At 43.1% G+C, this 13,547-nt stretch overlaps 1 protein-coding gene and 1 pseudogene across 1 annotated transcript; one reads left to right on the top strand and one right to left on the bottom strand.

Moving 5' to 3' along the window:
* The first annotated feature begins 512 nt into the window (after positions 1-512).
* Positions 513-1,466, top strand: LOC144275084 (olfactory receptor 14A16-like). The gene has a single exon (XM_077834193.1). It carries the CDS (start codon positions 513-515, stop codon positions 1,464-1,466), a length of 954 nt encoding a protein of 317 aa, XP_077690319.1.
* Positions 1,467-5,799: 4,333 nt separating this feature from the next.
* LOC144274869 (olfactory receptor 6F1-like) lies at positions 5,800-6,744 on the bottom strand (annotated as a pseudogene).
* Between the last annotated feature and the right edge of the window lie 6,803 nt (positions 6,745-13,547).

Raw genomic sequence — 13,547 nt, 5'->3', positions numbered from 1 at the left:
TGGAATCATCACAGAAAAGCTGCCATGCGGGAAGCTGGGTGATTCTGTGCTGTATTTCTCAGTTAAGTGGGAATCAGACTGTGCTGGCATTTTAGTAGTGAGTTGAGTTGGCCAAGTTGTGAGCCTGCTGTCTGTAGCAATAGGGGCATAATTTTGGCTCAAATTGTTGGATTTGGGTTGTACTTTGTTCCATCTTTCATCCTGCATTTGATCAAGCCACATCTTGGGCCAGATCCTCAGATTGTGTAAACTGACCCAGCTCCAGTGACTTTAAGGGACCAGTGCCAATTTACACTCCTGTGATAATGCACCAGAGTAGTGCCCTGGTTGTAAGCGGTAAGGAGCCCTCACTACTCCAGAAAATGGAAGTGACAAGTGCTGTGCACCTTTGACATTCACATCATGAGATATCATGGAGAGGGGAATCAGAGTCATTCCCTCTCTCACTATAACCCTGACCATTGCTCTTGTCCTTCTCTCCACAGCCATCACACGATGAACCAAGAACGAAAATGTCCAACCAAACCACCGTGACCGAGTTCCTTCTCCTGGGATTCTCTGATGTTCGAGAGCTGCAGATTTTGCACTTCATGGTGTTTCTAGTGCTTTACCTGGCAGCCCTGGCAGGGAATCTTCTCATCATCACAGCCATAGCTCTTGACCACCATCTTCACACCCCCATGTACTTCTTCCTGATGAGTTTGTCCATCCTAGACCTCGGCTCCATCTCTGTCACCATCCCCAAATCTATGGCCAATTCCCTTATGAACACTAAGTCCATTTCCTATTCTGGATGTGTCGCCCAAGTCTTTTTCCTCATCTTCTTTGTTGTAGCTGACTTCGCCTTACTCACCATCATGGCGTACGATCGATACGTCGCCATCTGCAAACCACTGCACTATGAGACTATAATGAACAGGAGAGCTTGTGTCCAAATGGCAGCCAGTGCCTGGATCAGTGTAGTTCTCTATTCTTCATTGCAGACCGGGAACACGTTTTCGATAACCTTCTGTGGAGGCAACATGGTGGATCAGTTCTTCTGTGAAATCCCCCAGCTATTCAAGCTCGCCTGCTCTAACTCGTACTTCAGTGAAGTTGGGGTTATTGCATTTGGTGTGTGTTTAACCGTAAGTTGCTTTGTTTTTATAATTGTGACATATGTTCAGATCTTGACCACAGTATTGAGAATCCCCTCTGAGCAGGGCCGACATAAAACCTTCTCCACATGCCTTCCTCACCTCATTGTAATTTCCATGTTTCTTTCCACTGGTCTCTTTGCCTACATGAAACCCATCTCCAGCTCTCCGTCAACTCTGGATCTCGTGGTGGCTGTTCTCTATTCCGTGCTGCCGCCAGTGATGAATCCGATCATCTACAGCATAAGGAACAAGGAAATCAAAGCTTCCCTGAGGAAACTGACTGGGTGGAGGTTATTCAACAAGAATAAAATGTCTGCATTTCTCTGATGAACATGGTTTTATCTGTTTTTTTTACAAATACAATCAACTGATGACATTATTGTCCCCATAAGAATATGGTGTGTGTTTTTTTATGCAAAATGCTGTCTGTATAGTGGTAAATCCACACTAACTCCACTCAGTCAGTGGAGTTCTTCCAGGTTTATAGCAGTATAAGTAAGATGAAAATCTATCAATCGCCTGCTTTTATACTGCCACCCCTCACCATGTTATCTGAGTTCCTTCCACGTAAAATCAGTAGCCATTAGAAAGTACCCAGTGGACTTCATGGAGTCTCTGGTTCTTCTCCTTTTTTGGGGTCAAAACTTTGCTTGGGGTATGATGGCTTTTGGCTTTCTGTTTGCTGATGTGACAAGGTGGGATATGACAGCATCAGATCATGAACTCTGTGTTTTGCTATCTGGGTAAATATTGACATGTTGACTTCAGAAGCCTGGGCTTGTTCAATAGCCGTCTATCGCTCTTTGTTCATGGTAGCTCTCCTACCTGAGAAAGGTGCATGTTACTTTGCTGAAGAAAGAAGAGAAATCACTCAGAGAAATCAAGACTGAAGTCTGGGGCCTTTGATTTTTGTTGCCTTTCACCTACAGGCCCTGCTGCATGGAACAAGTCTTTTGCTGTATAGGGAGTCTGGAAGTGAGGGGGGGGGAGGGCGGGGGCATGGCTGGTGGGTCTGGAAGTTTTAATTTTAGCACATGACAAAGAGACAGGCGACCTATTTAAGTGCAGAGTCCTACCCTGTGTCAGGTGCCAACCATAATCCCATGTAAGAAGGACTTGCAGGAGTTCGTTCTATCTAATCTAATCTAACTGTCTATCGTAGGATTCCACACTGTCACCCATCACCATGCTATCTGAGCACCTTCCACATAAAATCAGGAGCCATAGCAAAGCCCCTAGTAGACCCTAAGGAGCCAGAGACTCCATTACTTTTTTTGTTCTTCCCCTCAGGATAAAAGATATGATTATGGTATCAGTGCAGTTGTTTGGTTCTGGCTTCTTTCTCAGATTTTTTAAATTTTATTTTAGGGGTATTTTTTATTTTTTTTTTACTGGTGGATTGATTTGTTTCTTTATGAGGTGGGAGTGCCTGGGGACAGGAGCGCTGGAAGCTCCCTAGAAGTGTGGGGGGGGCACCGACACCTGAACCAAGGCCCCACCCCCACATGGCCTCTTCCCCTGAGGCCCCACCCTCATGCCGCCTCTTCCCCCCCAAGGCCCTTCCCCACGCTTGCTCCTCTCTGCCCCCTCCCCACCATCGGTCTCCCTTAAGGCCAGTAAAAAGTGGGAGAACATACCCCTCCCACTTTTAAAAGTGATGGGGCCATGGCCCCCTGCCCCCCCACCCCCATCTCCAGTCTGGTTCCTCTGCCTGGGGAGAGGCTGAGTGTTTGGGTAGACAGTGTTGTCAGTGTTTTCTCCTTTATTGGGCGTGCCCGTATCTCATCTCCTTGATGGGGTTTTCCGAGCATTGGGTGAAGTAACATCTTGTATTGGCCCAATTTCTGTTGTTGGGAGAGACAAATTTCCAAGCTTACACAGAGCTCTTCTTCGGGTTTGGGAAAGGTGTCACAGCTAAATACAAGTTTCAGAGTGGTAGCCGTATTAGTCTGTATCAGCACGTTTTAAATTTTCATCCAGATTTGGGATAAAAACCAATTTCAAACTATTGGAATTTCCTCTACAATGAAAATTCCAACCAGCTCTAATTAGGGCTGGGACTTCCAAAGAGGCCAAAGGGACATAGGTGCAAAAATTCTATTGAAACTCTCTCAGGTTCCTTTGGTAAACCCAGCCTACGTCTTTACGCTCCTTTGAAATCCCCAGCCTTAATAAGTAAAACACTTTCCAAAAGGTAGGGGGATACAAAGGTAGAAGTTAAAGTTTATTTACACTTTGATGATAAGACTGGTCTAGATACAAATATACAAAAATACAAATAAGTCAGGCATCAAGGGCAAGATATGTAAAGGTATTTAGGAACCTAGTGGGATTCTCAAAAGCATCTAGGTGTCTATCACCCATTAAAATCAATAGTTCCCAACAACAGATGATGACACTAAACTGGGAGGAGTGGTAGATACGCTGGAGGGTAGGGATAGGATACAGAGGGACCTAGAAAAATTGGAGGGTTGGGCCAAAAGAAATCTGATGAGGTTCAACAAGGACACGTGCAGAGTCCTGCACTTAGGACGGAAGAATCCCATGCACCGCTACAGACTAGGGACCGAATGGCTAGGCAGCAGTTCCGCAGAAAAGGACCTAGGGGTGACAGTGGACGAGAAGCTGGATATGAGTCAACAATGTGCCCTTGTTGCCAAGAAGGCCAATGGCATTTTGGGGTGTATAAGGAGGGGCATGGCCAGCAGATCGAGGGACGTGATCGTTCCCCTCTATTCGACATTGGTGAGGCCTCATCTGGAGTACTGTGTCCAGTTTTGGGCCCCACACTACAAGACGGATTTTTAAAAACTGGAGAGAGTCCAGCGAAGGGCAACAAAAATGATTAGGGGTCTGGAACACATGACTTTTGAGGAGAGGCTGAGGGAACTGGGATTGTTTAGTCTTCGGAAGAGAAGAATGAGGGGGCTTTTGATAGCTGCTTTTAACTACCTGAAAGGTGGATCCAAAGAGGATGGATCTAGAATATTCTCAGTGATAGCAGATGACAGGACAAGGAGTAATGGTCTCAAGTTTCAGTGGGGGAGATTTAGGTTGGATATTAGGAAAAACTTTTTCACTAGGAGGGTGGTGAAACACTGGAATGCGTTACCTAGGGAGGTGGTGGAATCCCCTTCCTTAGAAGTTTTTAAGGTCAGGCTTGACAAAGCCCTGGCTGGGATGATTTAGTTGGGGATTGGTCCTGCTCTGGGCAGGGGGTTGGACTAGATGACCTCCAGAGGTCCCTTGCAACTCTGATATTTTATGATTCTATGATTCTATGAACAGTTATGTTTTGAGAACTATCAGTTAGCCAGTTTTTAATCAATTTACTGTTGTTTTTGTGTAGTGTTATTTTTTTAAATAGTGTGATGTTACCCTGAATCAAACCTTTAGAAAAATGCAAGTCTATTACATAAACACCATTGCCTTTATCAATCAGAAATGTCACAGTTAAATCAAGTTCATTTGATAAAAAACATTCTGTGAAAACATATTGATCACCATTAATTGAAATTCTTTCTCCCTTGTAATTCCTTTTTGTTGAAAAATGACCATTTTCAAAAATGAATTTTTTTGTAAAGAACTGTTGATTTAGTGAATTTTTGTTTTCTTTTTTTTAATTAAATTTTTCATTTCAATTTTTGACAACATTTAAATGGAAAACTTTGTAAAAAACGTTATTGAATTGTTTCCATTTACCAACATGTAGGACCCCCAAACTTAGAACCCTTAAAAAGGGAAATAAGTTTGATTTTTTTAAATTCTTCACTAATTAAAAAAAAAAATCCACCATCGTTGTTCATCATTCTGTATTTCCTGCATGTTGTTCTTTAGTCTGCTGTTTAATAATTTTTCAGCTATTGAACCAGGAAACAGACACAATGTCGTGTGAGTTGGCCAACCAGTCATACATCACAGATAATGAAAACTCTGGAGTTGCTACAAATTTAAACTTAGAACAAACTTCTGAGTGCAGATTCAGTGTCACTAAGGTCTTGATCCTGCACACGCTTTATGCCCAAGCTTTCTTTCCTAGTGTGAGTAGTCCGTTAGAGTCAACTGGATGACTCAAAATAATATAATTTAGCACTTGAGTAAGGATCTCAGGATGGGGGCCTAAATGTGAATTGCTAAAAGTAATGTCCACATAGGGCCTGATCTAAAGGCCATTTAATTCAGTTGAAAGATGTTCATTGATGCCAATGGGCTGTTGATGAGAACTCTTGAGAGATTTTAAGGGACAGATTTTCAAAAGTATTTGTAGCTACCACTGAAATCAATGGGATTTTGGTGCCTCATCTGCTGAAGTGCTTTGGAAAAGCCCACTAAACAACTATCTGCATCTTTAGACACCTAAATATCTTCAAAAATATGCCCCTTAGGAGCTCACGTCCGGTAGATTTTCAATAAAAATTAGGCTCCTAGAAGCTAGATCTTTCATGGTATTTAGGGGCCTATCTGAAACTTTAGGTGCCTAAATTCCTTTGCAAATCTGGCCCTTAGGCACTTCTGAACATTTTACCCAAATACCAAAGTTGTAAATGTAAAATTGGAACCAGGATTAAAAGAACAACAACAAGGACAGTTACTACCAAAGGGAACATGAGCACAGGCTGAGAATCAGACCCAGTAACATCTAAGCCATTCAAAAACAACTTCATGGCCCACTGAATACCTTCCATAAAGCCTCCTTCACCTCTTTGTTTCTCAGACTGTCAATGAAGAGGTTGAACAGTGGAGTTACAATGGTGTTCAAAGTGTTGACAGTCTTGTTCATGTCCAAGGCATTCTGTCTGGAAGGCCTGACATACAGGAAGATGGTGGAGCTGTACCATATAATCACAAGAGTGAGATGGGCAGAGCAAGTGGAAAAGGCCTTTTGCTGGCCTTGGGCTGACGGGATTCTCAGTATGGTGGAGAGGGTGTAAATGTAGGAGACCAGAGTTATTGAACATAATCCCAGGATGACGATGATCGAGATGATAAGAGCTGCCATCTCAATCACATAGGTGTCTGTGCAGGAGAGAACGATGAAGGAATCTATGCTGCGGAAGAAATGAGTAATGACATTAGTGCCACAGAAGGACAATCTAACTCTCAGAGATTCTGGGATAGAAATAGCCAGGAAACTACACACCCAGGAGCCAAGGGCCAGCTGAGCAGACAAGATGCTGTTCATGATGGTGCTATAGTGCAAAGAGTAGCAAATAGCCAGATAGCAGTCATAGGCCATGGCAGAGAAGAGGAAATGTTCTGTGCCCCCCAGGGAGAAAATGAAGTATTTCTACAGGATGCAGCTACTAAAGGGGATGGTTCTGCTTTTCCCCAGGAAAATCGCAATGGTCTTGGGAACAGAGGCTGTGGTGTATCATATCTCCAGCAAGGAGAGGTAGCAAAGGAAGAAGTACATGGGGGTGCGGAGTTGATGGCTGGCCCTCACTAGGACTAGGATGGCAACATTTCCTGCAACTGTCAGGACATACATCATGGTAAACACCACAAAAAGAGAGATCTGCAAATATTGACTACCGGGGAAGCCCAGAAGGATAAATTCCTGTATCCTGGACTGGTTTTCCTTCTCTATTCCAGTCACAGGCTCCATCTGTCAAGACACAAGAGACCATAATTCAGGAGAAGCTTTGTTACATGGATTATTAGACATCACAGGTACAGTTTTCAAGGGTGCCTGTCAAGGTTCCTTCCCCACTCTGAACTCTAAGGTACTGATGTGGGGACCTGCATGAAAGACCCTCTAAGCTTATTCTTACCAGCTTAGGTTATGGTGTTATCCCTTTCTATGCTAGACTGAAGAGACCATGAAGGAATTTATAGACTGTGATTAATTCACCCATTAACCTTCTTTTTGTTAAGCTAAATAGATTGAGCTGCTTGGGTCTGTCACTATAAGGCATGCTTCCTAAACTTTTAATCATTCTCATGGCTCTTCTCTGAACCCTCTCCAATTGATCAACATACTTTTTGAATTGTTGACACGAGAACTGGACATAGTCTTTTTCCTGTTTATGCATCCAAGAATTGCATTAGTCCTTTTGGCACAGCATCACCCTGGGAGCTCATGTTCAGCTGATTATCCACCATGACCGCCAAATCTTTTTCAGAATCACTATTTCCCACAATAGAATTCCACATCCGGCAAGTATGTCCTACATGCTTTGTTCCTAGATGTAGACATTCACATTTAGCCATAGTAAAATCATATTGTTTGCTTGCGCCCAGCTTACCAAGCGATCCAGATCGTTCTGTAACCCTGTCCTCTTCATTATTAACTACTTCCTCATTTTTGTGTCATTTGCAAACTTTATCAGTGATGAGTTTATGTCATCTTCCATATCATTAAAAAATGTTAAATAGAGTTAGGATATGAACAGAACCCTCTTGGACCCCACTGGAAACATACCTGTTCCAAGACAATTCCCTTTAACAATTACATTTTGAGACCTAACCGTGAGCCAGCTTTTAGTCCATGTATTGTGTGCCATGTTATTTTTGTATCCTTCTAGTTGTTTATTCAAAATGTCATGCAGCACCAAGTCAAATGCCATAGAGAAGTCTATTTTATCAACACTATTGCCTTTATCAATCACAACTGTAATGTCATCAAAAATGATACCAAGTTAGTTTGACAGGATCTATTTACCATAAACCCATGTTAAATGACATTAATTATATTACTTTATTTCTTTATTAATTGAGTCCCTTATCAGTGTAACGATGCTGGTTCTGGTGGGACCCAACGGAGAGTGCCCATTCAGAACAAATTGCTTCAAGCAGGGCAGTTACAGCCCAAGGCTGGGGTTTCTGTGCACACCAAGGCAAAGCAAACCAGCCAGACAGAGAAGACTTTGCTTTTGCCCCACTGGCTAACCACAAGTCACACAAGCAATTCCCTTAGACACCCCAGTTTCACCACCAGTGCCACTCGTTATGGGGACAAATGGTGATGAAAACCAATAGCCCAGTAAAAAAAAAAAGGTTCTCTCCATCCCAAAGGACCAAGCCCCAGACCCAGGTCAATATACAAATCAGATCTGACCCACAAATCACGCTGTTGCCAATCCTTTAGAATCTAAAATCTAAAGGTTTATTCATAAAAAGAAAAGATATAGACGAGAGCTAAAATTGGTTCAATGGAATCAATGACATACAGTGATGGCAAAGCTCTTGGTTCAGGTTTGCAGCAGTGAGAGAATAAACTGCAGGTTCAAATCAAGTCTCTGGAGAACATCCATAGCTGGGATGGATCTTTCAGCCCTTGGTTCAAAGCTTCAGTGTAGCAAAGTCCCTCCAGAGGGATGAAGCAGGATTGAAGACAAGATGGAGGAGCTGCAGCAGCTTTTTATAGTCTCTTGCCATGTGGTCTTTCTTTCTTTGTGCCAAAGACAAGCTGTCCATCACCTGGCCTGGAAACACCTGAGAGTTCTGTCCATAGGTAGGGCCCTGAATACCTGGCTGAGTCCCAAGGTGTGTCTGCCTTCTCTCAATGGGTCAATTGTATATCTGGTGGTCCTTAATGGGCTATCAAGCAGGCTAGGCAGAGCTGACACCAACTTGTCTGGGGTGTCACGGAGAGGCGTAGCATAAGTTTGAAATACAGACAGTACAGAGCCAATATTCATAACTTTAACTACAAAAATAATACACACAAATAGACAGCATAATCAGCACCAGCAAACCATAACCTTGTCTTTGACACCTTATTTGACTCCCTTTATACAAGATTTGGTGCCACTACAGGACTTTGGTTGCAACAATGATCTATACGGTCCCAGCTTATGTCAATAACCTCACAATCAGCCACTCCCTTATCTTGCCTGACAGGCCTATAATTACCTTGGTCCTCCCATTTACCCTTTTTCAATATTGGCACAACATTAGCTTTCTTCCAGAGTTTCAACAGTAAAGGCCCAGTGAGCTCCTCAACTAGCATTTTTAAGCTCCTGGATGCGGGTTATCTGGATCTGCTGATTTAAAAATGTCTAACTTTAGTAGCTTCTGTTTAACATCCTCCTGAGGTACTAGTGGATTTGAGTGGGTTTTAGCCACCTTGATGCTATTGAAAATCCCACTAGGTGCCTAAATACCTTTAAAAATCTGGCCCTTAGCTGCTGTAGAAAATTTTACCCCACCCCACACAGTGACCAAATTCATTTGGTCCACAGATTTCCTAACATCTGGAGAAACAAAGGATACTTTGTATTGAATTCTGTTTTTCTAAGTCCTCCTGATGAGAAACAATCTCATCATCCATGGGAGTGGACGCTTCCTTCTGTATGCAAATAGCAGCAATAGGGAAATCCAGGACTCAGAGGGTGAAAACCAGCACACCAAATCAGTTTTCCATCTCTACCCCAATCTTGAATTCTGTAGGTCACAAGAGATGCTCATGGAGTTAAACAGTTAAAATGCATTACTGGATGTTCCTTGAATGTTCAAGTCAGAATCCTAGTGCCTGAATAATTATTACCACCTCCCCTATCTCCCTAAGCCTCAATCAGCTACGACTTACATCTAGAGTTTTTCAAGAAACAGGGCAAGGGAAGGGAAGGGGATCCTGATCATTTCATCATTTTTCCCATTGACATTTGAAAAGTTGATGGCACTTTTGATCTACTAATTGTTCATTCAATCTTCAGCCAGTGCTATTCCTTGTCAAAAGTCCCTCCATGCTCTTAGCTGGGATTTTCAAAGGGGTTTAAGAGAGTTTGGTACCCAATACCCATTGAACTCCATTAGGTTATGGACACACGGCATGTAGAATTTCCCTTGATTCTGGATGTCCATATTTAAGGGATGATCTTGACTTGCACTCTGGAGAATCACTGATATGCAAATCCCATTTTAACAGATCTACGGAATTTAGCATGAAGAAGAATAGGAAGAAAAATATCCCAGTTTCCCTGAAAATTTCCTTTCTTCTAATATTAAGGTAAATGGGTCAGTCTTGTCCTCTGCTATTTTCTCCTTCATGATTCTCTGCTGTGCTCTGCGGCAGGCAGGACTTGTCTTTGTTCCTCAAAGGCTCTACGATGAACATTTTACATTGGTATATTCCAAGGCAGAGAATCCTAATCTCTAGTTCCAGCACAACATTGCCAAACTTGAACTCCTAATCTTTTCTCCTAGATCCTCCCTCATTTTCCATTCTCCAGCTCATTTCAGTACTCAGCTACCCTTCCCAATACACACCTTTGGAACGCTGGGGTTATTTATGTGTCTTCTTCTGAGTCCAGGACCATGATTTTTGTCTTTGGTGAAGATTTTCAGAGGCAAAGAGGGCAATTCTGTGGCCCAACTCCCATTGAAAATCCTTTGACAATCTCCCCCTTTGTATCGAACATGAAAACTGATTTTACGTTTTGCCCAGGATCAAATTCTAACAACCAAGGAACAGACGTCATGACTAGGCTTGGAAGGATTAGATTTGTATTGGTGAATGTTGGTAAATGTCGATTTCACCACACACACACACACATACAAAATGATGAAAATGTATTTCCATTGATAATGCTCAAAATTTACAGATAGGCAAAGTAAGAAAAATACTGCGGGAGAACTTATTAGAGTCAAAATCCAGCGATTTAGACTTTTGAATTAGGCTTACAAATGGATTAGTGAATGAACAGTAAAAACAGGTATGATCTGTTGAATTAAGGATATTTACTTTCTATAGTTTAACATGTGATGCTGACAATTTGTACAATTTAGTAAGTAATCTGGCTAGGTATGTGTTAGATTATGATTTCTTTAAATGGCTGAGAAAATAGCTGTGCTGAATAGAATGGATATTCCTGTCTGTGTGCCTTTTTGTAACTTAAGGTTTTGCCTAGAGGGATTCTCTATGTTTTGAATCTAAGTACCCTGTAAGGTATTCACTGTGGCAGTTCAATGATGAGACAGAACACAGCTTTATGCAAGCAAGCAGGCTGGTCAGCTGAGATGGGCTGTTCTGCCCCCCGCCTTCCACCTTCTCCTTTTATTATATTTCTCCCCCCTAAACATTACACACTGCTACCGCAAAAAGATACACAAAGGAATGTATGACGTTGATTAATATACTTATTTACCATCTTTTATCTACTACAATCCTGGTTCTCAGGCCTTGAGCCCAGGCTAAGAAAGCTTCCCTCAGTCACTGTCCCAATAATCAAGTTCTCATGGTTCATATCTAGCCCTTGTCCTTGGATAGAGCAATGTGTGCATTGCTTCTACAAAACAGTCAGGGTGTGCCCTGCCTGCTTCCAGGTGGAATAACTAAACATGAACCCTTCATCCCCCCGTTTTTTATTTAATGATATTCGGCCATCTCATGGTAGCCGTCAATTTGTTTTGTCATGCTATTTAACTCCCAGATAGACAAGGACATAGCTTTCCAGGGTGAAATTTCACAAAGTCTTAACAAGGAAGGAATACATTGTACACAGCAGCAGCAAAAAATAAACCCAATGATTACAAACACAGCATAACCGAAAAGCTGTCGCAGCCATTCTAGAGAGGGCAGCCAACCTGTAAGCCAATTCCAAAAACCCTCAAACCCCAGATCTTGGCGTATGTGTGTTGTAAGATTGGCCAATTCAGCCAGTCTAGTTTCTATGGAGCGACTATTATCAATTAAATTAAAGCAACACATGTGCTGAAACGTGGAGCAGCCTAGATGGTGTTTCAGGAGCAGAAAATCAATGGCTGCTCTGTTATCCAAGATTGCATCCCTTAATTCGTGTTGTTCTGTGTTAAGTAAGGCAATAGCCTGGGATGTTGTATTAATTGCCTTTGCTGCAAAGCATGCCAGGTTATTTAAAGTTCTGGCTGAATACATGGCAAGCACGGGGACCCCAACAATAGAGGCCACTAAAGCAGTATACTCAGCAAGACTAAAAAGCTCAACATCTGCAATACAATCATCTGAAAGGGGTACACTTCTTCTACTATGTTTTTGACCGGCAAAAGGCAATATAAGTGTCATTCTACTAAGACAGCAAAGGGTGCCATCACTTAAGTTTGCAGGAATATAATTAAAGGTGCGTGAACCGCAAGTAAAAAACCATCCTGATGGTAGGATGATATGGCCATAATTGTATGAAACATTAACAGCATGGGAACAATTTAAAAGGGGTTGAGAAATTTTTCGACAGCCCAAGGGCACCTTTGTACGAGTGCAGTTAACTACACGCGCACAGGTGACATTGTCAGCCCCGGCCGGGTACGGTGTGTGGAGGGATATAGCCGTGCGAGGCAAAGTATAGTTGGCCGGGCCCCAATTAGCCATGCTAGAGTACTGGGAAGAAAGATTCACATAAGCAGAAAACAGTCTCTTATTTTCCATCTCCTCAGGGTGATGACATACTGGAATAAGGCATGTACCTAACAAATCTCCGGCTGCTACAGAATTAGATAGACAAAAGTGGGTAACATTTGCTATGGAAGCCAATCTTTCCCATATGTTATATGTCATTCGGGCTCATAACGGGGGAAGCGCTTCCGAGCCAACCCCTACAGGAAATAGCAGGCACAAAAGGCACACAATCATCACAGAATTAGCAGTAATTTGGGCGAGAATCGCCACAAACAAAGTCTCAGGAGTCTCTGGCTGTTGATCTGCTGCCAGTTTTCGTTGGGCCGCAGCGACCGATGCTTTTACTGCTCCCCATGTCACGGGCCGGTTTGGGACACTACGCCTCCTCCGTTTCCGTCCCATCGTTGTCGACTCGGGGGGGCAACGCGGTCTCCTCCAAAGTCAGCTGAAACTCTGGTATGGGATTCGACAGCCCCTGGTGCCATGCCATGTTGTTTAAGTGCCGGTCGCACACGCCGAGCTGGAACCCACAACGGTCCTGCAGGGAGAGACACAGCAGCATATCCCCGACCCCAAGTGATTAGAGGTACTGGGCCCAGCCACTGTGGATCGGGCAGCTGATGGTAAAAGACACGCGGTCTTTCCAGTACCTCAGATTTGTGAAAATGCCGATCCGCAGGGGTCTGCTGATCTGCATTCAGCGTTAAATTATTTAAAGTAAACAAGAGAATATGCATTTGTTGTTGAATGTCTCCTAAGGGTCGGAGACGCAGCTCCCCTTGTTTTAATTGTTTATCAAGCAAGGTTTTGAGTGTGCGATTGGCACGTTCAACAATGGCTTGGCCCGTGGAATTATAAGGGATTCCGTGTTTAAGACGGATGTCCCAGCGAGCACAAAAGGTGGAGAGGGCTGCAGAGCAGTAGGCTGGGGCATTATCTGTTTTAATTTGGCAGGGGCAACCCATAACAGAAAAGCAGGCCAGCAAATGGTAAATAACTTTGTTAGTGGCTTCCCCACGTTGTGGGGTTGCCCAAAGGAAGCCCGAATAAGTATCAACGGAAACATGTAAAAACGAATAGGGGCGGAATTGTGG

This window comes from Eretmochelys imbricata, chromosome 14, assembly GCF_965152235.1.
Source record: "Eretmochelys imbricata isolate rEreImb1 chromosome 14, rEreImb1.hap1, whole genome shotgun sequence".
Lineage (NCBI taxonomy): Eukaryota > Metazoa > Chordata > Testudines > Cheloniidae > Eretmochelys > Eretmochelys imbricata.
This window is presented reverse-complemented; position numbering and strand designations above follow the sequence as displayed.